At 40.1% G+C, this 26,469-nt stretch overlaps 1 protein-coding gene across 2 annotated transcripts in view; it reads left to right on the top strand.

The window, feature by feature from the left end:
- The window catches only part of gabbr1a (gamma-aminobutyric acid (GABA) B receptor, 1a), a 136,439-nt gene that overhangs the window by 66,731 nt on the left and 43,239 nt on the right, over positions 1 to 26,469 (top strand). For both annotated transcript variants that reach the window (XM_024258444.2, XM_024258445.2), the window contains 6 exons: positions 420 to 521; positions 760 to 825; positions 966 to 1,157; positions 7,629 to 7,874; positions 10,507 to 10,570; positions 11,165 to 11,242. In XM_024258444.2, the coding sequence (XP_024114212.1) occupies positions 420 to 521; positions 760 to 825; positions 966 to 1,157; positions 7,629 to 7,874; positions 10,507 to 10,570; positions 11,165 to 11,242 (748 nt within the window). The remainder of the gene's footprint in view (positions 1 to 419; positions 522 to 759; positions 826 to 965; positions 1,158 to 7,628; positions 7,875 to 10,506; positions 10,571 to 11,164; positions 11,243 to 26,469) is intronic.

Below are 26,469 nucleotides of genomic sequence, written 5' to 3' on the forward strand. Positions count from 1 at the left end.
GGGGGGGGGGGGGGGGTCTGAAGCCATTTGTCAGAATATTGGTTGTGAGAAATATTGATCAGGTAACATATCTCTCTCAGGGAAGGCGGTCGATGGCGTGGAAGCTGCCTTGTTTCCTCTAATGAAAGTTAATGACTGTGCTGGCTTTGCGTTCCTCTCTGGTCTCCATTTTGGTCTGAAGGCCCGCTCGCTCCCACGCCGCCTCTCTTGTTTATCACACATGAGCAGAGTGTCCATCACTCTCCTGGCATTTCTCATATAAACTGCAGGATCTTTTATTTGTTTTTTCCTCCCTGCAGACTTTCTTTTGTCTCTTGCTGTAATCTCAGCCTGTCACCTCTCTGTGCGTTCAGCTGCCGGTCTAACCCCCCCCTCCCTCGCCGTCTGTCTCCCCTCCGTCCGTCTCTTTCATCTGCCAGACGCTGGATGATCTGGAGCAGAGGGTGAAGGAGGCAGGCATCGAGATCAGCGTTCGTCAGAGTTTCCTCACCGACCCGGCTGTTGCTGTCAAGAACCTCAAGGTACTTTGATTAAAAATTCACCTCAGCTGCTGGTTGACTCCCCCCGTACCCCCACCTTTCCCTCTGCTGCAAGCCGCATTAGCATAGAGCTGATTGGATCTAGGAAATTAATGCACCGTGTTAATTATGAAGCAGCAACATGTGCCGTCCTGTGAAGCAGCAGGACCTCAGATCATTGTGCTTCCAGATAAAAACCTCCGTCTTTCAAATGAAAAAGCCTCTCAATGACTGCTTTCAGCGCCAGGACGCCAGGATCATCGTGGGGCTCTTCTACGAGACCGAAGCCAGGAAGGTGTTTTGTGAGGTGGGTTTCTGCTCCATCTCCCCCAACAGGCATGACTGTTAGCAGAAACTCAGTAATGAGCTGTTTGAAAGAAGTCCGTACCTGACAGTTACGCAACAGGAATACCTCATTACATCCCCCCCTCCCGTCCTGAACTGCAGGTGTACAAGGAGAAGCTGTATGGAAAGAAGTACGTCTGGTTCCTGATCGGCTGGTATGCCGACAACTGGTTCAAGATCAAAGACCCGGCGATCAACTGCACCGCCGAGAACATGGCGGAGGCCGTGGAGGGTCACGTGACCACAGAGATCGTCATGCTGAACCCGGAGACTGTCCGTGGCGTCTCCAACTTGGTGAGAAACCGTTTCATTGGTTTTGTGTCCTGAACTCCAGCATCAACATGCTCAATGAGGCCTGCAGCTCAGCTTTTTTTGGATTTAAACTTATCTGTTTCTGCTTGTAGACCTTAAATAAGTTGGAAAAATCTTTCTAAAGCATTTGGAGTCTCTCATCTTTGGCATCATGTCAACAAACACCTGGATGCTACAGACCGGCAAACTGCATAATCTTGCATTTGATTACCTGCACCTATCTGCCTCTTTCCATCCATATGGAAACAGAAAAGCTGCTTCATGTTTTAAGAGCATATTTTTACATTCCACCTTAAGCTGAAGGTACACAGAAGAGGCTGTTCGAGATAGTATTTAAATGTGGTAATGGCCAAAGTCTTTGTAGCAAATATTTTATTCAAATGTTTGCCTCCTTATAAAAAGGATCAACAGTTTTATAAGCCTAACTTTGAAAGAAGTTTCCACAGAAATCGTGCAAATTTAAGGTAAATGCAAAACAAACAAAAATTGAAAATGGTCATAGAATTAAAAAATGAAATGTCCAAAGCTGAATCATGAATTAACTCTGGGAGATTAAACCATAACTGGATGGAGACGGACAGAGTGCATCCCCTGTTGGTTTGTTTGGCCAAATTGTGTTCATCAGATCTGTGGTTGTCGCCTCCAGCAGACTTTGATGCTTTTAGACTTTTAAACTCTCCCCAGAACGCTGGCTAAACTGTCATCTAAAAGACTGTAACCCGTTTAATTTTAAATGTAAAATAAAACGTTAATAAAGTTTGTTTATAGTAAAATGTTAAAGCTTCTTAAATGATGATCATTAGCAGTTTCAGCTCCTTCACCTGCACTCGTTCCGAATAAATTCAGATTCATAGTAAAAGTACATTAAAACACTGTAAAAACACTTTTACTTTTAGTAACGATAACATTTTGTGAAGTTAACAGGATGAATAAAAAAAATATCTCATTCATAATAACTGCCTGTGTTGTGGGTAATTCATTACAAAGTAACAAATTACTGTAATTTAGTTACTTTTGTCAGTAATGGAGTAATGTAGCAAATCACAGTTCAGATTTTGGTAATTAAATTACAATTGCAAGACTATAGAAACCCTCATTACTTCATTACTCACATTTTGGTGCAGTGATACCATCAGCGACTAATAAAACGAATTATTTTGTGTAAACAGTTGGCACTGACATCTTCTCCTGGTTAAATAAAACAAAACGGATGCAGAAAAAAAAGTAACTGACGCATTTGCACACACATGTGCACTAATGCAGAGTTGAAGATTGGTCAAAGTAAGATGAAGGAAGCGGAAACATGGATAAATTCATCGGGGCATTCAGCAACTGGAGATAATCAAATCATTTCCAATTTGTTGAAAACAAGACAAAAACATTTCAGTTAAGTGCAAGTTATGCCCTGGAGATGAACTGCTTTCCACGGCCATATGTGCTATGCAATGTACATTTACATCATGTCCATGTGGTGAAGTGAACAAGCTAATGCTAAAAAACCTTGTTAGTACTGGTTTCATTCATTTCAGAATTTGCATGTAAGTAGAAAAAAAACTAAAGAAATTAGTTTTGAATTACTTTTTAAATTAGGGAACCAGTAAAGCAATTTAATTACAATTTCATCCAGTAGTTAAAGTAAAAATAATGGATTACTTTTAAAAGTAAATTAACTAACACTGGGTATTGCAGGACATTACACAAATAATTGTATTTTCATTTATGACATTTCTTTACACTTCAAATAACTACAGAAATGTCAGTTTTTGTTTCTAGAGTCAAAGCAAACTTTATTTATAAAGCAGTTTTTCATGCAAGAATGAGTCTAAGTGCTTTACAGGTATAAAACTGGTAAAGACAAAATGATAAAATACACAGAATGCCTTTAACAGAAAAGCTCAATAACGTATAACACCCAATATAACGAAACATAAAATTACATGAATAAAACTCAAAAGTAGGACTAGAAACTGAAGTGGAGACTAAACTAAAAACTGTTTTGGAAGTTGGACCGCAGAGCACTGTAAGCCACCTTGCGGTTCTGGTTCTGGTTACTTTTATTTCAGAATCTGGCTTAAGAAGGAGATCCATGTGTTCTCTGTACAATAACACTGACATTTTAATCAGATTCACAAACATGGTCTGTAAAAATGGATCACAATCACTTTTTCACGTCTAGGCAGCCACTGCTGCATCAATGAGACAATGTTTGAAACCAGAGGGGATTATTTCTTAGAAAGCTCAGCTTCTGCTGTGTTTATTTACGTTCTTGGTGTTTCTAGCGTGGGGCCGAGCGTGGAAGCTCGGGAATCTTCCTCTTTGTTCTGTAGATGTGTCTTGAAGCCTCTTTTTGCTCCCCTGCTGTGCAGAGAGAATCTGAAACAGATCTTTCTTGACTTTGTGTGCAGTCATGCTGCGAGTGAGATTTAGGTTTTTGTCTGAGGCACATTCAACGACTTTTGATAATGAAACTTGGCTGTGAAAATTTTCATTTTCAGGCATGCAGTAAAAAGTAGATCTTTTTTTAAAGAATGTAAGTCTAGAATAGTTTTTAGGAGAAGCAAAAAAGTTTTCTTGTCGTTCAGTTTAAGCTCTTGGTGTTTTTTCAGCTGTTTCATTCCCTGTGAGGTATTTTAAGAAAACTTAAGAGGTGAGAACATTAATGGCACATCTTCAGTGAACTATCCATGACCTGGATCCATTTAATGTGCTCAGAATGCTGTGGATTATTCTCTTTAAGTATAGGTGGCTCCTGGTTTTTAGCGTCCTTCTTTATCTTTCTGCATGAAGCTTGTTTAGCTGCTAAGGTTTCTGTCATTTCTCCGTGTTTTCCAGCTCTAATCCTCTTATTCCGTCTTCTCCACACTGCATCTCTCCCTTTGTTTAACCTTCTGTGGCTCTGCTGAACGCTTGTGGATCATCATTTCATTTGTCTTGTTTACCCGTCTCCCGTTCAGCGTTTTCCTCTCCCTTCCTTTCGCTCCATCAGCAGGTGTAGTTTGTATTCATAAAGCAGCTGCCGCTACCTGCTGATCCAGCTGCTGATGTGCTGCTCGACGGCTGATAAAATTACACAGAGACCTTCTGATTTTAGTCACTTTTCTTTCAATTCTGTCTCATAAATCTGAAGTTGGATGGAGTTAGATAAGCCTGAATGCCGGCCGTGCGCGCTCAGCAACACTGTCAGCCAGTTTCCAGTGAGCAGACCGAACCGCTGAAAGGCAGGGATGTTTCAGCTTGATAATTGGACATGATTGAACCGGAGGTGTGTCGGCCCGATTAGTCTGAAGAAAATCACAGAGGCGCTTTGATGAGGAGTGGAAGGTAATGATTGGTGTTTAATAAAAACTGAAAAAAACCTGCTTTTTGAGGAAGGAATGTTTAAATTAAACTTTTATTTCTTTCACACCTCACCGGTAACACATATAAACACACAGATTAAGAGGATTTTGTTATCAGTGGAAACGGAGCTTTCTTCCTAAATTTTCTCTGCGCTTGTATTTTACTTAGCTACAACTGTTAGCAAAAAAATTACATTCTTGCAGGAGTTTTCATAATAACTCAAACAATCCAGTTTTCCCATGCACTCCTGATTTCTATTCACTATTTTGAAGCAAACCTGGAAAAATCAAATGTTGCAGTTCTTTTTTTGACTTCTGGAAGGAAGTTGGTGTCAGAAAGGAACGTTTTACCCATTGACTTTAAAGAGCCACTCTCATGAAAAGTAGTTTTTTTGGTGTTTTTAACTTTTTCCTGTGGCATTTTTCTGATGATGAAGGACATATTTTAAGAAAATTAAGCTAAAAAAACAGCATTTTTGATTGTTTCTTTATTCAAATCATTGTGAATCAAGAATAGATGAAAGAAAAAAAACACTCAAAACTGGTTTGCCACATTCCATTCTGATGCATCCACATATAGTTTTCATTTTCCTCGTCTAAGTTATAATCTGGCTCAAAACTGCACGTCTGGATGGCTCCCATCTTGCTCGCCAGTTTTGTTGCACCGGTAATGTTAGCTTGGGGATGTGGGTAGCTGTAAGCTAGCAGGAGAGAGCGTAAACAAAGGGATGATGGGAAATGGGGGTCAGCTTATTCTGCGCAGGCAGCCCTCCGCAACTCAGAGGAGAATTCTGATCAATCCTTGCCGCTCTGCAGAAACTATGTTCTAGAAAACAACCCAGGATAATCATTTTTTTTTCCGGATCATGAGCAGACGTGTGGAAATATCTGATCAGTTACAAACTGGATAATGATAATTGTATGGTCAAGTCGGGGTGGGATTATATAAGTTCGCTTCCTCCCACTCCCTTTCAGGCAATCTCTTAATGTTTAGTTATCCTGTGTTTGACATTCACTTTTTTTTCTTTTTGATTGCTTTAAATAAATCATATCTAATCTAATAATTAAATACCATTAGTTATGATTTAAAAATAGATCAAAAGATGATTGGAATGGAAATTTAATGTGTAAAAATGTGTAAAACTTTTTATATGGTCTTTTTTTGAGTAGTAGAATATTGAAATCATGGTTGATATAAACAAATCTCACTATAAGAGCCAAAATGAAGTAAAAAAAAAAGTTTTCTTGTTGACTTTTTCGTTTTAAATATTCCACCCTTTTTATTGGTTAATAGCAACACCTGGGTGAAAGGTTTGAGATTCACCAGCTCACCTGCTCTCTTGATTGAGGAGGAGCTTGAGCCCCTTTTTTGAACCCTCTTTTTCTGCCCTCAAGTTTATCCACTCCTATGAAGTAAAGTTGTTTCTTTCTTTCACTGTTTCTCCAAAAAGAGATAAAGTCACAAAACTACTGAATGGATTACTGATTAGACAGATGTGTGACATGAACAAACTGAACCCATCGTCTCCTCAGGATAGTCGCCTCCATACTCACATTTTCCTTTTTGCTGTCTTTTAGTCTACATGTCAACATGACCGACTTGCTTCAGTTCTGGTTTTGTGGGGTTCACAGTCCTCTGAGTTTTTCTCAGAGATCGTCAATCCAGTTAAGATATGTCCATGATCGCAAAACCTCCCCACTAATTCAGAAATCCTGTAAAACATTTCTGACAAGTTCGAGTTTTGGAGTCTTAATGACTGAAGTTTTAAAAAAACCTATTCAGCCTAATTAATATCTTATTATGGGGTGTTTCAAAACTCCACCAGATTCCAACAAAAAAATGTTTTGATCCTAATGAACTCTGTCTACTGCCTGCAAGGTATAGCTGAACCCATGATGTTTTATTATAAACGGACCAAAGATCTGTTATTTTCTCTTGTAAATATGTTTTCTTCTGGGATAGATAAAAACAAGCACAATTTGATTTCCTGCTTGGCTTCAGAACCAAGTCTAGATACAGAGTGGACCGTCAAAGCCCACAATGCCCCTCAGGCATGTAGATGGGCTGTTGTACTGATCTGGGTCTCTCTCTAAAGGTCAAGCTGCTAGAAAAACTTGTGTGGAGCTTTGTGTTTTCCCTCTTTGGAGTTACTGCTCTAGTCAGCAAAAGAAAGTTAATTCTTTCTTTTTATTTAAAGGTAAATAACTCACAGCTGATTCTTCAGATTTCTGCCTAAAACAAAAATGCTTCATCCAAGCGTTTTTGGACTTACATGTACCAGAACTGGGGAGATTTTTTTTAAAGTTCCAGTTTTTGTTTGTGATAAGAAAGACACATTTCATTTCTGAACTCCGTCACATACTTTTAGTTCGTTATTGCTTTCAGAACAGTGAGTCCTCCACTCCCTCATCAGGCTGGATAAACATGTTCTTCGTTGTTGCTTGAGTGACATTTACAAACTGCAATCTTGCTGTTCACGTCAGTGTTTGATCATTTTCTGAACAAAGCTAATCACCTGCAGGCTCCACCTTCACAATTTCTCGATGGATTTTTTCCAAATTTCTCATCGGACTCTTCGAGCAGCATATTTGACCAAATGTCACCCGGCAGCAGTTAGCTGAGCTGGCACCTCTCTGAACGCCGAGGGCCGTTTCTGTCAGGAAAAACTTTGGAAAGCTCAGGTTCCTTCTGCAGCGGGGAGGCCCGAGCGGCTCGTATATCAAAGCTGCCCACTTCCTTCACATCCAAGAAAATGAAAAAAGGGTTTAGCTGGAGTGCTACATAAAAGGACCGCAGTTTGACACATGGCTGATGGAAGTACCAATCTTTGGACAGAAAACTCACAGAGTCAAAACTCATTTATTACTCTGCCTTTAGAAAAAGGCCTGAGAATGTTTAGCTGCACACTTTGTGCACAGATCCGACGTGCACTCGGTCAGAAAGGGTTTCTGGGCATGAGGCCATTCTGCTGAAAAATGCTCTGGAAAATGTTCAGACGTTGTAAACACCTGCAGCAGCCTGGGAATTTATTTCTCAGAATCTTTTCTAAAACAAAAGACAGACTCAAACATCTGCAGCTCTCCCTTCACATCTTCTTGTTCTCTCTTCCATCAGACGTCGCAGGAGTTTCTTGCTGCCTTGATGTCCCGCCTGGGGGGGAAGAACCCGGAGGAGACCGGTGGGTTTCAAGAAGCCCCTTTAGCCTATGACGCGGTGTGGGCTCTGGCTCTCGCCCTCAACAAGACCGTGGCACCTCTTAAGGCCAAAGGTCGACGCCTGGAGGACTTCAACTACAACAACCACGACATCACATCTGAGATCTACAGAGCGCTCAACACCAGCTCCTTTGAAGGGGTTTCGGTGAGTCCGGTGAAAAGGATGCTGCATATTTTATGCTAATTTATTTGCTGTGGGTTAAATCACACTTTTGTTTTTTTAGTTCCTTTTGAAAGGTCAGTTCGCCTCTCAGGTGTCCTCCCTGAGCCGATGCATTAAAGGCTGAACTGTCATCCAGTAAAGTAAAGGTTGCAGCTGCTGGTGTGTGGGATCAGCAGGGAAAGGTTTTGGAGCATCTGGATCCACAGACGGTGGAGGCGGCATAAAAACGCATCTTTTGAACATTCACGCTGACCCTTTGATGGTGGTAAACTTCTAAAGGAGATGCTCCTTTCATACTCGTGTCTTTGCGTTCTTTCCTCACTGAGAGAGATGGGAACATGTGATCACAACAGCGACACATGAAGCCACTGCTGCTCATCAGTCAGTCAAGTAGGTGGAGGATTAACATGCCTCTGAGACGCTTTGAAGGATGTCGCTCATGTGAGGCAGAAACCAGCGATGCAGACATGCAGAGGCTCTGTGCTGTGAGGATCTGTCCGTCCGTCCGTCATGTCTTTGCTGATGGAATGCTAGGAAAGATTTATTAGTGATATGCATGAAATAGGTCCATAATCTTTGGCGGTCAGGCTCTGGGCCGATGACGTCTGGCGTGCTAATAGGATACGCTTGGATCACTGATGAAGCGCTTGAACGCTTATGGCTGTTAAGGGCCAGACCATGACAAAGGACTGTTCCTGGTGGATAATAGGGTGGAGGAGGGCTAGAGAACAGTCTAGAATGCAGATATAAATATCAGTACATTTATAGGGCCTATATCATGTAAAATCAACTTTTTTGGGAGTATTAAATGTTGATTACTCATGAAAAACACCCATAAAGCAGTATTTTTGCTCCGTTCATGCATGCCCGAGTGTTCCTCTAAAAACCTGCGCTCTGAGCACCAGCCCCTCCCAACCCCCAAAAACGAGCGGGTTCTCCCATTGTGTTGTAGACAAGTGAGTAACAGCCCCTTCCAGGAAGAGTCTGCTCTGTTAGCTCGGCTCCCAGGCTAACACAATCACCCACTTTCTCCGCAGAGCTGGTGGTGATCAGCAACACACTCTCCTCTTCTATGAACAAGTTCGGATGCTATTTGTTTTTGTTAGCGAAATGCAGATTTCTGCGGGCTATAGGAAGACGTCTGGAAATGTCACAAGGAATGAGAGGTGCTGGTTTAGCAATCAAGGCATCTTACTTCCAGGTTGGAGAAGGAGCTCGCGAGAATAACTTGTATTTCCTAAAAAGTTCTTTAGTGCGCCAAAAGTAATATATTATTATATACAGTATATATCGATGTAATTTAATCTCTTCCTTATTGAAATTGCTTAAAATCTTTATTTCAAATGATGAATGTAACATGTGACGTCACAGAGATCATTGGCTGTAAAGCTCTGTTCACACCAGACTTAATTTCGGGGCAATCAGTTTCTGTAAGTAAATGTACAGATGATATCAGAGGTCCTGCACCGCATTTTGAGAATAAGGCGCAACATAGTAATTTAATGTTTTCAGAGTTCAAATGTCTGAACTTTGGCATATTGTGGAATTTGTTTCATGTCAACAAATCGGGAACTCCGCTTTGGCCTGTGATGCAGGTAGAGCCCAAAAACAACGTGAAGGAGAATCTGATCTGATCGTTCTCCTCCTGAGTTTGATGATGAGATTTTTCTTATCTGTATGAAGACAATGGTTAAAAGGGTTATCTCATTTTATTTATATTTGTGTTTGATCCTCCTCAGATTGATGTGGTTTGACAATAAATTATCAAAGAGAGATAGGAATACAGCTGAAAGCGGCCATCATTCAGACTCTGCTCCTGGGAGAGTCTCTGAATGATTTCATGAACCCAAACATGGAGACGGGATTAGCGATGATTTTTGTTGAGCTCCTCAAAATCAATAAACCGGATCTCTCAACATCACCTGTGTCTTTCATGGACTGCAAATGAGATCTACAACAGTCAATGCTACCATGTAGCAATGAAGCTAAAAAACTTCAGACAATAGCGACGGGAACCGGCAGGTTTATTAACCCTTTTTTGGACCGGTGTTGTGCAGCAAATGTATGTATAAGGCAGAGCGCTGTGACAATTAAAAGGAATGGGATCCAGACAATTTAAAGTAAACTCTCCTGGTAATTGCTGTTGGTTCAAGCTGGTTCTAAGCAGTTTGTTTGCTAATGGACCGTATCTCTGTTTTCACTCCATCCTTTTGTTTCTGAGTAAAGATTTTCCTCCACAGGTTTTCATAACATCTTTCATAACAATTAGATCATTTCTCCTCTTTGTAACGACCTCATGGCCTCCTGAGGCGCCTCTGACAGGGACAAACGTTTTAGCTTATGTCTATTCATGTTCTGGTCTGAAGCTCCTGGTTCCTTTTGGGCACCTGAGTGAGCGAACTCAAGATCTTTGGGAGGGTTTCTCATCTCAAATGTCTGTGGACTTCCATTCCCATGGTTCAGTGCAGCTCTGAGGAACCGCCATGTCTGCTCACGTTAGTCTCAACTGAAACGAATGTGCGGCAAACATGTTTCATCAGGAGGGTCCACAGACCTGCTGCACTCCTGGTTGTAAGTCTGTGACCTGACAGCCTCTTCCTCATCTCCACCTCAGGGCCAGGTGGTGTTTGACGCTCAGGGTTCCAGGATGGCAATGACCCTCATCGAGCAACTGCAAGGTGAGCCCCCCATCCCCACCCCTCCCACTACATTCCGCGGGCAACAATAAATGTCACAGACAGATTTTTCTGATGGAGTATTGATTGCTGAGCAGCCTTCCTTTCAGAGCAGCCTAGCAGCCCTCCGTGTGCTGTAACTGCACGTGCTGGAACACAGCGACTCCAGGCTGGCTTCTAATTGGGCACAAGCCTTTGTTTTAGATGACATCCTATTTGTCACCAGCAGCTTAATGAGTTTTCCTGCACAGGATAAGGTGGAGGATTATTTCCTGCCTCTGTTGTCATTGGCGTCCTGAAGGAAGAGAATTTATAATCTGGCTGCTTTAGCCCCACGTTGGGTCTCCTGTTTCCTTCTGCTTTGTCAAAGTAATTTGAAATGAGACCTGACTGGAATCCCTGGATCATTCTTGGACCTCATCAGTATTCTTGGTCGAGGCTGCAACATAAGCATTTTTTTTATTCGCCTTTGCCCAACCTTGATGTTCCCTTGTATGAGCAGATTTAACCCCTCTGTTCTTTCACCTTTTTGTTCTGTGGTTTAATTGTTTGTAATACTGGCAGACACGTTGAAATGACGCCATTTTCCTCCAATAGGTGGCAGTTATAAGAAGATCGGTTACTATGACAGCTCACAGAAGAACCTCTCCTGGTTCGGGAACGATGTTTGGATAGGTAAGACTTTCTCAAATTTGGATTTCCCCGTTTGAGCTTGACCGTGAAAACTTTATGGTAAACGCTTGTTCAGAAGCTTAATGCACGACTTCATCTAACATGACCTCCCCCCCCCCCTCAAGCTAGCTGTATTTCTGCCTCTCTGCTGAACTGGCAGCTCTGAAAGTGAGTCAGGCCAGCGGATCATGTCCATCGCCGGGATACTTAAAACCTGGAAAGACCGAAAACCGCCAGTGTTTGAAATAACAGGATCATCTGTTTCCTGAAGCCTTTAAGCCAGAGGCTGGGTTTTGAAATGTATAAATCCAGTGAGTAAATACGACTCAACAGCGAATGAGCAAGCCTGGTCTCTGTGCCCCCACACTGAACCGCGGCGCGAGCTGACAGACAGCGAGCTCCCGACTGCTACTGTGCCCAAAGTGAAGCTCCAGAGATAACAAAGCTTCACGCTCAGCAGCCTTCCAAAAATGGCAGAAGGTTGTGTATTAATAACAAATATGAGTGCAAACTCACAGACGTTTATTCTCCAGACAGCAGAGCAGAGCACCGAATCCCAAAGAGACCTGCACTTATGAGGATGACAAGAGACTCTCTGTTTCTGAGAATGAAAGGGTTTGATTTTTCTCTTCTCTTTCTTTGCTGTGCTGCAGCGAGGAAGCTACTGAGAAAATAGGGATGACCGAGTGTGCACCTGAGGTCTAAACTGCAGCAAATCTTAAGAAACCGTCAGCAGCAAAAGCTTTATTAACAAATGCAGCTTTAGAGCTCCTTTCTCTAGGTTATAACCACCATAATTTATAAGTATATTGAGTTTCCTTTGGTCAAAAATGAAACTCGTTCATCATCAGCACAAGATTTGCCTAATACATCTCAGAAACACAGTCTTACACACTCATCAAAGTAATTTAGTGTCAAGTGGATGCTGAACCCAAGATTTCATCCAGAGAAATGTTGTTTTTTGTGATTCTGTGTTGGAACAGACACTGTGTTGTTTAAAATGACATTAGTATGTATTTTTCCCTAACACACTCTGGCACAAGACACGCAGAGTTACAGCGTAAAAAAAAAACTCTGATTAATGTGAGCACAGGCGGCTCGAGGCGCTTAGAATTCATTTGTTTGAGGAAATGTGAATTACACCGAGTGTGTCTCAGAGCTGAAAGGCGGGGAAGCTGGTACGAGGAATCGTGCAGCAGAGATTAAACGATGACGTTTTAGGAAAAAAGGATCGAGTCTCGTTAAAACTGGTGTTTCAGGATGAAGCTGAGCTCCACCTCCACTGAGCGGATTACTGAGTAATAAAGTACAAGTTCATTTTAAGAAGGAAACAGGAAGTGACAAAGTGAGACGCTGCTTAAGACATTAACGTATGGGTGGAAACACGCCTGCATGTAAACAACCCTGAACATGGAGATATAAAAAACTGGATTATGAAGAAACAAAACTTAAAAATACAAAAATTATCCCTTCAACTTAGCAGGTGTATGAATCTTCCCAAATCCTGCAAAAAAACGCCACAAGGAGCTTATTAGGCCTGCAGGGATAGGAATCGTTAAGATTTTAGCGATGCTACTGCTTATCGATCCGATATTCTTATTGATACTTTTCTGTGTGAAAACAAGGAAAGAGGAGAAAAATAGCAAACTATGTACATAAAAACCTTTTAATTTAGAGCAATTAAAGCACAAAATATTAGTTTAAAATCCTTTGCAATAGTAAAAAAAAATTATAAAAAAATACTAACATATCTTTGTAATAAAATACTTTTTAGATAAACAGTGCAATGAAGAACTAAAATGTAGATTATACCAAATAGCCTCCTCTATTTAAATAGAAATAAAAATTCACAATGTTGTATTTTAATTAATGTTACATTTTATATGGGGGGGGGGGGATATTATTAATGAGGCACAAAATGAAAATTCAGCCTGTTAATAAATGATCATTGTTTTTACAAAGCTGGTTGCTGTATTTATTTTCCTTTCTTTCATTTATTTTTTATAAACAACTCTTTAGTCACGTGCTCCGCGTGTGTACCGCTAGCATACATACCTGTTGAAAAAATTAAATTCAATTTTATTTATACAGTATATCCCAAAATCACAAAGGAAATTTTGCCTCATTGGGCTTCATGCAGGTAATTTTACAGATACAGAAAATTAGTCATAAAATATGAAGAATATCTAAAGACTAAATAAAACTGGTTATCCCTGCCCTTAGACCCTCCCTCCCTGTAAAGAAAAACTCCTAAAAAAAAAAAAAACAACCTGAGTCAGGACAAAAGAAGAAACCTTAGGGATGCCCACATGACGGAGAGATCCTATCCCAGGACGGACAGGCGATACCAGAACTATTAAAGCAAGATTAGCTTCTACAACTACGTGTTTAAATAGAGTAAAATAGAGAAAGACCAGCAGCGCTAGACATCGCACTTGGACGATGAAAATGCTGCTTTTTCGCTAGAATCAGGTTTTTTTTTTTTTAACCACAGTGTTTTGACAGGTTACTGGTGTTATCGCCCTTACAGCCACGTTTGTTACATCGGAGACATTGAAAAAATATAGACACACTTTGGACCTTTTTGCTTGTAGCTGCTCCGCCATCTGTGGGTGTTTGTCGTCACTTGTCAACAGAGAAATGTGCGAGAGTCCATGCTGTGTGAGAAGCCCCTCCCCTTCCTTCTGGGGCAGAATGGGGGATCAAAGAGAGATGTCCAGTCTTTTTAAGTCACATAGAGAAAAAAAAGGAGTGCACATTGTGTCCACGCTGTTGTCACGCCACAACACCGGCACCGTTAAGCATACTGTTAAGGCGGGAACTTATCGGTCTGGTAGAAATGAGGTGGCTGTACGAGCCTCAAGGGAACTCAAATACACACTCGTGTTCCCTTTCAAGATGGCGGCTCCTCTCTACAATCCTCCACCTAAAATCCTGCAGAGTCGAACATCATACGTACGTGTGACTAAAGCCAAAACAGTTCTTCCCCTACCACTACAGCTTCTCCCTACCCCTACATTTAACCCTCCAAGCAGAGAGCTATGGGAAAATAGCGTCTTAGAAGTCGGACAACACTTCCCCTCGATGATCTCCTTATTATTCGCCGGTCATCAACTTTAACGCATAGCTGTCGGGGCTCGGAAAATACATAACATTGTTTTTAATAACTGTAAAAAGGTCATGCTAAAGCAAATATTCATTACTTGTATTTAAATGTAAACTTCTTTGCTTCAGAGCACATTCACATTAAGAAATGTGTTTCCCCTCCGCGGCGCAGCATGATGCAAAACATCCTTGCGGCGGAGGGATATACAGTCATGTCCCTACGGCTTACCCTTAAATAAACAATTTCAGACATCTTTATCCCTGCAAATGCCCCTGCAGTCGGAGGGGTAGGGAGAAGCCTTAGAGGAAGAATTTAGATTTGGCCTAACACTTTATTAGTCCGTCTACTTGGGCATGTGTTTGTCTTCTGTCTGTCTATCAACCTTTCGTCCATCTCTTCAAGTTTTTGGGAATGCCTTCATTAAATTTTCCAACACTTTTCCCATGATTCAACAACAAACCTGTTTTCACTGATTGATTCATGAGCAGGAGCAGTGAACGTCTGACTGAACTGATGACAGCCGTTTGCTCTCGGGGTGTCTGTGGTTCATGACCCCTTCTACCAACATGCCACCCTCCTCTTGTTTTGCATGTGATCAAATCTTTGTTCTGAAAGTAGTTTTGTTTACGAGTCATAGCTTCAGACTCTTCTGTTTTAATCCTGTTATGATATTTGTGTCTGCTTCCTCTGATAAGACTTATTACATCTTTGCAAAGCTTCAAGCACTTCCTAAAAACAAGCCGAAATCACTTTAGTGTTTATAGAAATGATAAATGATTCATTTAACATTTAAATGCAAACCTGGTTGCTGCTAACAATACCATGTGACCAACAGTGAACATCTGCACCCAAACTATAAACCTCCACAAAGATGCAGACAGTTGCTGGTGAGCCGGTGATCCGGTCCCTGTCCGGTTCTAATCTTCAACCGGTATCGGGTGATAGGTCGGTTTGAACGGACATTCAGCATCTGCAAACATTTCCTCTCAGAGCAACTTTAAGGCCTCTGTCTGTTAAAAAGTGGGACAACATTAAAACCGTCCGTCTTGCTTGATGTCTCACAGTTGGCAAATCCTTGAGGGAGCTCAGACTCTCCAACCAGAACCGACACGGTTATTTCTGCTTTTTTTCCGTTATGGCCGTGAAACTCTTCAGCATTGATTTGTGCGGACGCTCGGGCTGTGGTTGTTTACAGGCCTGTGCCCCCCCCACACACCCTGGAGAGGTGACACACTTGTGCCTGGACAGAACGTATCGCTAATCAATCCTGCATGGCCCGCTGGCCTGCAGAGAGCCGCCCTTTTATGCTTTTAAGGAAATGAAAGGTTGCCAAGGCAGAGCAGAACCCCGAAGAGCTCCTGATTCCAGGTCAGGAAGAAAGGGGGCGGGGCAACTGACCTGTATACATGCCAGAAGCGCCAGCCTCTGCACTTGTTTCTCTGTGACAGCCTCTGTGGTTCCTCTAGTGTTTTGTTCCTGGTATATAGTCTTTAATTGCCCCCATTGAGAATTTTTAGGATTTAAGAATTGCCCCCATTTTTATTGTTTACAAAACAAACACCTTCTGACACCTACTTGTCGACTTTTTTCTTCTCTCTGGAGCTTTTTCTTTGTCTGCGTGAAGTTTTTCTTCAGATTTCGAGGGAGGGGGGGAGGGTATGCTTGATTTGCCATGTGTTGACAGGGTGGGGCAAACACAACGGTTTGCAACTTAACCCCTGCACTTCTTTCCCCATGTGTACACCCCTCCACCCCCCCGCGTGCCTATTTTTCTCACTCGCTGCTGTCATCCTAACAACCGCTTTCAGATCTGCTCTTCTCCTAATCGCTGTGGCAACTGCCACGGAGCGGGGTCGCCATGGCAACACCCCATCCCGATTCTTCCTCTCAAGGACGTGGGATGGTTTGAATGCTGCAAACACAAAGACTGAATGGCCAGTTGACATTCACACGCGCACACAAACACACAACGGAGATCCTACTGATCCGCGTTCATTCATTCGGCTGCATGCGCCGCTGCTTTCATCTTCGCCTTGTCATCAAAGAGCTTCAGACAAAACAGATGCTCTGAAGGGGCAAATTCATCGGAAGTCTGCGAGTGCTTGAATGGATTGTTATGGAAGTGTCAGTAGCTAATAAAATATTATTTACCCGCAGAACTTTCAGGAGATATTAAAAAAACAACAACAAAAACCAAAATGAATTAACAGTTAAACGAATTCTCATTTTATTAAAAAAAAAAAAAATCATCAAAAAGGGTTTACCTGATCTTCAAAAACAGAAGTTAACACTTTTTTTTTTTAAACCTTACATGGAAATGGTTCTTTATAAATGGAGAAAGTCAAACATTGTGTTTTTGAAATAAAAATTCAGCTCTATGTTACGGTGACTGACATGGCTCCCATAAATGCGATATAACACTATGACAAAAACAGAAACACAACGTTAAAGGCCGAAGTATGACAACATATCCCAACAACACAACAGCAAAAGTCAACAACGTCACGACAAAAGCCGACAACACAACAACAAAAGCTGAAACGTGACGACAAAAGCCACAACACAACCACAAAAGCACTACGTCAAAAGCCACATGTCAACAAAAGCCACAACACGACGACAAAAACAAGACACGATGACTAAAGCCACAACAGGATGACAAAAGCGACAACACAACGACAAAAGCCACAACACTACAACAAAAACACGACAACAAAAGCCACGGCATGATGACAAAAGTCACAACAGGATGACAAAAGCCACAACACAATGGTAAAAGCCATAAGTCTACAACAAAAACCCCACGACAAAAGCCACCACACTACAACAAAAAACCTACGACAAATGCCACATCACAACAACAAAAGCCACAACACAACGATAAAAAATACTAAGACAAAAGCCACAAAACTACGACAAAAACCCTACGACAAAAGCCACAACACGACGACAAAAACATGACAACAAAAGCACGACACGACGAGAAAAGCCACAACACGATGACTAAAACCACAATTCTATAACAAAAACCCTACGACAAAAGCCACAACACGATGACAAAAACAAGACAACAAAAGCCACAACACGATGACAAAAACCTTACGACAAAAGCCACAACACGACGATAGAAACACTATGACAAAAGCCACAACACGACGATAGAAACACTATGACAAAAGCCACAACACTTCAACAAAAAGCCATAAAACTAAAACAAAAACACGATGACAAAAGCCACAACACGATGGAAGTGAATCACAATGGAAATAAATACCGGACCTTTTTTTTTAGTTATAGAACTATCTGCCAAACTCACTTTACTTAACTTTAGACAGAAAGTGTTTCACACATGTGTCCCCATGTGGACAACAGACCAACTTAACAACTTCAGACAAATGTAGATTGCAAACAAATCTCTTAGCTCTCAAGAAGCGCCTATAGGATGAAACTGAATGAAACTTTAAAAAAAGTCTGTAATTGATTTATCGTTATGTTCATTATGTTATTGACTTTTGTTGTTGTGTTGTCTGCTTTTGTCGTTGTGTTGTCAGGATTTGTTAAGCTTCGGCCTTTGTTGTGATTCCACCTTTGTTGTTGTGTTGTGTCTTTTGCATTTATGTGAGCCGTGTCGGCCAACGAACAACGTGGTGCAGAGCAAACTTAAAAAAAAAAAAAAAAAAAAAAAAAATTAAAACTTTAATTATTTTAATTTAGCAATGATGTACAAATAAATATGATGTATTTTTTGGTTTAATATGAAATGTTTTTTGTAATTAAACATATATAAAAGCATGATTAAAGATTTGAGATATTTATTAATCACAGAATAATAACTGTTCTATTTAACTAAAGTTGGGTATTATGAAAGGAGGGCTAAATTACAGAACTTCTACACGTAAAAAAAACGTTTAATTTTAGACCAAAAAAAAAGATTTACTTTTCCCCTACTTAATTTCATTTGATTAACCGTTTGGATTTTGCCTTTACATTTTCGTCTATGTTTTTGCTTTTCCTGACACTTTGGGGCTTAAAAAGAGAGACCAAACAAAACAAAACGCACATTTCTAAAATCCATGTTGCTTCGTCTGGTTGCTTCTTTTTTCTCTCACAGTTCGGCACAGCCGGCGCCGTTGTCTTTTGGCAGGGAAAGACACAACCAACTGACCTCCTTTAGGCGCCACTAAAGCCGACAAACGCTCGACCTTGAAAAGATTTAAAAAATTTCAGCTGACAGATCTTTTAAACATCAATCAGGTTTAATCTCGATAACCATTTCTTGACATTGTTAGCCCATCTCCACTGAGGATTCTATTGACAGATCCACCAAAAGTTTGGCAACTACCGACACCAAATAATTCATATTTAGCAGAAAGCAAAGCTTTAGATCTGACAGTTAACATCACGCTGACACAGTTTTGTTTTTGGTTCAGACACTAGCACATCACCATGGCCTCTGCTGGCTCACAAACACACGTTTCTACATGGATTTCTGAGGTAGATTATGATAAAATGGAGTGGCACCATTTCTAACATGAACAGCAGCTAAAGTACCTCAACTTCAGATTTTATGGGAAGTTACTACAATAAATCCTAACTTATAATATAAAAAAGTGAACATGAAACAAGTGAATGAAACCAAAGGAATGGATCCTCACACCTTCAAATCTCTGACATCAAAAGCAGTTTGGATAGATCTTCTAATCTATTTTAAAGCATTCCCAGTGGTCTTTTAATTATTAAATTGAATCACTGTCATTTTCTAGGACTGAGTTTCTGGAGAGCGGCAGTAATTCATTAGAAATTCTGAGTTGTGAGTTGGAACATTAGCGTGGAGCAACCCCGCCCCTCTTTCCCTCCATAGATGCAACAGCTGCATCTTTGAGACAGTCTGGATGCAGCTGCTGCACTAAAGACGATCTTTTTTCCACACCACTGCAACAGAATCGCAAACATTCATGAAATAACGAGAGCGCAAACAGCAAGACTTCAAGAAAGATTCCCGGAGAATTTAAAACGATTTCACGCGTTCTGCCAAATGGACTGCGGTTTTTATAACATGCCTCAGTGGTTTTCAAACTGAGCACAAGTTCAGCAAAAATTGATATGTACTTTCACTGCAGGCTATCAAAGTCTGAGTGCAGACAAAAACTGCTTTTCTGTTGGTGAAACAAATACATTTTGTGTTGTTTTGCTGGGATTTTTTTATTTTTAAACCACAGAATGAATGTCCTGTAGTGTTTTTGTGCTTCTGGTTTCTGTTGTTCAGAGGCAGAGCTTCTTATTAGTTCTTGTTTATTACATAGATTTGTTTCAGTTTTGTCATGTTTAGACAAAAACTCCTGCACCAGGTTTTCCAGAACTACTAAGCTGACACAGAAATCCTTTGAAAAATGTCATGTTGGGTATTTTTAAGGACTCTGGACAATGAGTTTGTTAGTCAAAAGTAGTTTGACATACAGCAAAAAGACACTAAGCAGAACACAGATATATCTCAGACATAAATATTCTTTTTTTAATGCTTTGATAGTAAACTTCCGTGACCATCATCTTTCTCTCTGATTTTCAGCCTCTTTTGATCACCCAGTTGTGCAGTCACTACAGTTTTCAAAAGTCCAGTTTTTAAAACATGCATATCATTCAGGGTGTACCCTACAAGGCAGCAACAAAAGTCAAATGAAGGCAGGAAAATCATAGCTTCCCTAAAGAGGAATCCCAAAGGAGAAGAGGATCTGAACACAGAAAAGCATGAAATGGCATCAGGTTTGGTGAAAGTGAAGCAAATTTACAAACGGCTTTCAAAATAGGATTTCAGCTCAAAGTGGAGTTAATTAGATTATTTTGGATTTCAGTGTAACTTTTTCATGTTTCTTGATTTTCTCAGATTTCTCAGTTGGGACCGCATGAAGGTCTAACTCTATCAAATAGTTCACTATATTATTATTGTTTGTTTGGCCTTCACATTTTTCACCTCACCAAACCTGGCCCACTTTGCAAAACGTTTGGTCCCCCCTGTGGTAGAATTCTATTAACTTTAATTTGCTTGTGGTGCATACTGTGGAGAAGGTTGTCCTTCCGTGATGCTTCTTGCTCTTCTTTCTTCCTTCATGGGTTCCTGATGTATTCCTGGATCTTTATTGCTTCATCTTGGATGGCAGCTGTAGTGCTTCCTCGTCCTAATCGTCACACCTTCTGTTTAGCGCTATGAAGTTGGGGCAGAACCCTTCATGTAAGGAGCTTCCTTGTCTTGGTGTCAATGGCCCAGCTTTCTTCCTTTAACCAGCGGGTATCTGATGATCAGCAAAGGTGTTTATTGTCTTTAAAGACCCACTCCAATGGTAATGGTGTTTTTTGGTCTTTTTAACATTTGCTTATGACGCAGTCCCTGCCAAGGGCGGGACAAAGTCCCCCCTCACCGCACCAATTCTGTTGCATCCGTTTGTAGACGAATAGATTCATTAATGTCTTCATTTTCTTAGTCTGAGCAAAACTGAATGGCTGCATAGCTCTCATATTTGTTTTTTTTGTTTTTGTTTGTTTTGCTACGCAAATGCTAGCTTGGGCTTGTGAGTTGCTATAAGCTAGCGAGAGAGTGTAAATAAAGGTCTGATGAAAAAATTAGTGGAGCTATCTTCTGCTTCTGCACTATCAGTCCCGCCCACAACCCAGATGAACATTTCTGATGAACTCCTGACGCCTTGCAAAAATATGTCTTAAAAACCACACTGGCTTTTTGATTTTGTCTAAAAACGGCAAAATCATATTCAGAAAACCACTGGGAACCATTTTACAATAGAAAATATAGTTGGAGTGGGACTTTAAAGTCAAATAATAAATAAAAAATAGAAAACAGGTTTTGACTGCCTTTCAGACAGTGATTGATCCATAAACCAACCAGCAAAAATACAGTTTTTATTAGATCTGCTTTGACCGTTGCCTGACCGAGCAGCACACTACATTTCCAATTTTCCAGAAGCTAAAACAAAAAGACAAAAATGACTGACATGTTTTTTTGTAGTTTTAGTGTTATAACTTCATTTTTCTGTCCCACATTCTCAGATACAACTGTTACCAAATTCCCTTTTATCTGCAAAATATGTCCATCCAAAGCAGAGATGAGCTCAATATATTCTCTGATTTCTTTGTAGGAAAAACTTGAAATGATGAATTGAAGCAGAAGCTCTCAGACGTTCAGTTTTCTCCCTGCTGGAATACTTAATGTTGTAGTTTTGTTGACCAAACAGTGAAGGAAAAACAACTGATTAAATATGTAAACTTTTAACTATTTGGAATAAAAAATTAAAGGCACAGAAGTTCACTGTGGGGATCATTATGAGTCGGTTCACACTCTGTAATATGTTTAACCTTCACATGCTGCTTCACTTTTGTGAAATCATAGTGGGGGTGTGGAAAAATATGGGTCACTGCATAATTACTCATCTGCACATTAACAAATGTTTGCACACTCCCTGCTCTCATGCTGAACGTTCAGAGGACGAAATTGAACTTTTTTAGACGGTAAAAATTGGATTCCTTGATCTGTAGTCCACAAGAAAGCCTTTCATTTAAAAAAACTGTAAAAAGGTTTGCTAAAAATCACTTTTATTAATTAGTTTTAAAATTGGTGTTGTTGGGAATCTTAAAACTCTTGATGTTTTTGCATAAAATGGAAAAGCCACAAATGAATGACTATTTGGGAGGAAGAATGGTACTGGTAGACTCTTCCTGGAAGGGGGCTGGTCTCACTTGTCTACGTAACAATGCGAGATCCCGCTTGTCTTCAGGGAATGGAAGGGGCTGGTGCTCAGAGTGCAAGTTTTTAGAAGAATCCTCAGAGATGTGTGTATGAATCAAAATACTGCTTTGGGGTTGTTTTTTTGAGGAATCAACATTGTAATACACTTGAAAACTCAAAAAAGTTTATTTTGCATTGCATAGGCCCTTTAGAATAATATAAAAAAATGCTTTACAGAGTAGAATTTCAGTAGATTTTCCTTGGTTGAGATCCTTAAAGCTGTTTGCTTTACTCAAAGAGCGCTAAGATGCTCTACACTCTGAAGCCTGGCTGCTTGATTGGATGGAGGGTGATGTTGTTGATTGTGATTATCGGTGAGGAGTGAACCCTCTTCTGGCACATAGATCATCGTGAATGAATGCGAAATAATGAGATAATCAGCATTTTTCCTTTGAGAAAACCTTTTGTTTTCCTTCAGCAGATGTTTTGTCAGGATCCTGCTCTCTTTGGGGTTTTCACTAGTTAGATCCGCTGCATAATAACTGATGGGACGGTGAATGTTATGTTTGAGTCCGTCTGGACTGAATGAAGGTTCTTTGATCAGATGGTCATATACTTCAACGAGGATAAAGCTTAGAAATGCAAATGAAGATTTATTTGTGATACAAAAGATGTGCATCAAACAAGTCCATAATCTTCGGTGGTTTGGCTCTGGATTGATGACGTCCTGCATGCTGGTGGAAAAAAGCTTGAACCATAAATTATTAAACCCCAGAACCGAGACGCTGATGAGAGCAGGTCCAAGACTAAGCTAAGGAGGACGGGGCAGAGGAGGGACGACAAAACCGTCTGGAATGTAGAATGTCAATGAATGTAAAACAAAAACATGATTGTAATCAGTGCTGTCATGCAATTAATTATGACCTGTAATTGATTCAGTGAATTAATCGATTTTAATTGCAATATTTTTTTACCCTAATAATTGATGTGAAAAGCCTCATTTTAAGATTTATTATTTAAGTTTGTGACAACGTGGCACAGTAAAACATCAAAATAAAACTAAAAAGATGGCTTTATTATGTTTTTTTTTCTTTTAAAAGACCTTAAAATATCACCACCAAGGGGTTTTTTTTTAATCTTGAACAAATGTTCAAGATTTTTACAAATTAAAAAACAAAGATATCAGGTCCACAGTCCCTAATTTACGACATCAAAAAACGGTAGGAACACTTTTCAAATCAATCCAAAAAATATTGAACACAAACGTCTTGTTGTTATCATAATTCAAATGTTATATCTGATACCACAGTTTACCGCAACAAGACAACAGAAAAGACATGAGAGTGATATTATAGTATCTTTTAACCCATTTGGGTGACTTTGATCATTTTTAAAGACTGAAACAAAGCAGAAAATAAATAAAAAATAATCTAAGAAGGAAGAAATTATACACTGTAGAGGAATTAAACTATTTAGACTTTGGACTTTGTTTTTTTTTAAATAAACTTTAACTTTATCATCTGGACAAAAACAAGTGCCAAGAGGTCAATTTTCCTCGTAAAATTATATATTTTTTTAAACTTGTCATGACAATCACCTTAATTCCTAGTTGAGGTTTACCCTTGATGATAACTACAGATCCTTCTCATCTTTTAAGTTTGAGAACTTGCACAATCGGTGGCTGACTGAATTCTTTTTTACCCCACTGAAAATATTTATGCAATAGTTATATTTTTCTTAAATGACCGTGTTATGAGCAGATGACATGGTAAGAGCGGAAAATGCTCCTCCAGGTGCGTAACACAAAAGTAACCATCTGATGCAAAAATTAGATTAACACAAAAAAAAGCTTAAATCTCTGTGATTAATTAATCTAAATTAACACAATAATTTGAAAGTCCTAAATGTGATTAACTGGGATGAAAAAGTTGCAAATTTAGATATTAGTTTCAGGTACTGAACAGAAGTCGACCACTCTGCCTCAACCAATTGTCTTTTTTGTGTTTCCAGGCGTCAAAACCCTCTAAATATGCCAAAAGACATGAAGATAGAAGAAAAACACATAAAGTCTTCAGTGCTTATCCTTCTATAACTCACACAAAAACACTTCTTTAGTTGTAGTTTACTGTCTGAACAAATGTTCCTTCATTATTTGCATCATTGTACCTCTTTCTCTGAAACGCTCTTGTTTTTTCCAGTCGCAGTGAAGTGTCACCGTTGTGGATGCTTTTGTTTTCCTCCCCACCCTGCCTCTCAGATCTTAACCGTTGTGACAGCATGTGTCCTAACAGCATGCATGTGTGCGGTATTAAAAGTGCCTTCTCAGTAAGACGCCACCAGCTTGCAAGGAGCCGCATGACGACAGTGACAAGCATCCAAACAGAGTGTGATGGGCGTCTGGAAGCCCAGCAAGGACAACACTCTGACACTTCCCTCTGACATCTGACACATCAGCTTCACGCCACACTGCCGCTCTGCACCCTCACACACACACCATACCTCCCTCTGCTTTTCTTTGCCTCACACACACAAATAAACACTTACACTCCATTTATATAATTAGTTTTCAAGCAGCTTTATTATCTTAAAGTGTTTTTTAAAGGTCAAGTTGTTGTTCTGCTGCCTTTTCACTCCTTTTCAGTTCAGATTTTCATCTGCACATTTTCAAACCGGTTCATCTGGAGTGTCTCACAACAATTTGGATGATTCACAAGTCAGTTACGTGGTTTAGCATTAAAAAAAAAAAAAAAAAACTTTTTTCATAAAAAAAGCTGATCTGAAAAAGTGAAGCAGCAGGCAATACCCTCAGCAAAAGATGGGTCTGACACATGACAACAAACACACTCTTTCAAGCTAAAAATATTCCAAAAAATGAAAGCTGGATCAAAGTTTTTGCACAGCTCTCTGCTTTTTGCATGCATAAATGGTCCTTGGCACTCATGTGCGCCCTCTCAGCCTGTTCACTCATGCTTACAGTGTAGATCTACATACGTATGGGATTTATCCAGTCCTCATTTGCATATGGATGCTCAGGAGCGCACACACAACCAAACACCGGGATCTGCTGGCAGCCCCAGATTCAGGCGGACAGATAGTCCGAGGCTGCTGAGTTTAAAAAAGGCTCCCTGTCCATCTGTGTGTCTTTGAACACCCCTCACCCAGAAATTCTTCTGGTGTAAAGCTGTAGGAGCATGAATAATTTGGTAGTCCATACACACATACCATCTTTAACCCCTAAAGCCCAAGGGCTATTTTTTTTCTTTTAACATGTTCCCTTGAAAAAGAAAATCCACAAATCCAGTCAGTGAGAGATCTCAGGGGTAAAAGAACAACCTTGGGCTCTTTGGATGAGAGTTGGGGAATAAGTGTGATTTTTCAGTGAAAAACTGTAGGTTGACATTTTCCATTCAGCTTTTCATTGGCAGAGAATCAACAACAAGCCGTGTATTAGTTTACATCTCAGTAGATAAATGTAGCTACACAGGGAGCTGAAAGAGTTAATCTGGTTCTGGATATATGCAGTGCTTTTAGACAGTCATGACTGCAGGAGTCTTCAGTCCTGATTCCTCTGGAAAAGTCCATCTCTCCTCCAGTCCTGTCCTTTCATTGAGCCTCAGCATCAGTCTGAACTCCTGAGGAGGAGCTTGTCTTTCTATAAATGCAAACGTGATATCAAGTATTTTCTTTTAATCTTTGCTAAAGACTGGTCTGGTTTCTGAAAAATAAAATAATTTTAGCTGCTCAGGTGCGTCATCATTAAAAAGATTAATCTCAGGTTCTCACGTCTCAGTGGTTTGAAAGCTCTGCTGTTTGTGACAGATGCCTTCAGATCAACGATTGCTCGTTGAACAGTGGCCTCCTGTCATCTCAGCTCCGTTTTAAACATTTTCTGCACTTTATGGTTTAAATTTCACTTGACAGGACACTCTTTGGTTTTAGGATTTCAAGGGCAAGCCTCTTAAAGCTTCATCTCTAAAGACAAACCTCAGGGCTTAGTACTGGGGCCACTTTTTCAATTAACTCTATTTAATTCAAACCAGTTTATTTCCAAAGCACCACATTCTACTGAGGATGTCCCATAATGGTTCAGATGGAATTCAAGAAAAAAATAAACCAATAAAAATATTGTTGCAGCCTAACAACTTCAAATAATTTTAATGTAATTTCCAACTAATTACAGATCATTCCAGTAATTCTTAGTTATGTCAATTGTATACAAGATTTGCACTGTCTAGGGGCTTGAAAAGGATGTAACATAAAGGTAGAAAAAAACAGTTAAATATACCAATGACTCAAAAACTCTCACAAACAAACCCAGGCTGAAAATAATATTTTACAGAAAACCTAAACTATTCAAAAAATAACCAAAATACAAGGACCAAAGCCTCGAAC

The sequence above is a fragment of the Oryzias melastigma genome, linkage group LG16 (assembly GCF_002922805.2).
Source record: "Oryzias melastigma strain HK-1 linkage group LG16, ASM292280v2, whole genome shotgun sequence".
Lineage (NCBI taxonomy): Eukaryota > Metazoa > Chordata > Actinopteri > Beloniformes > Adrianichthyidae > Oryzias > Oryzias melastigma.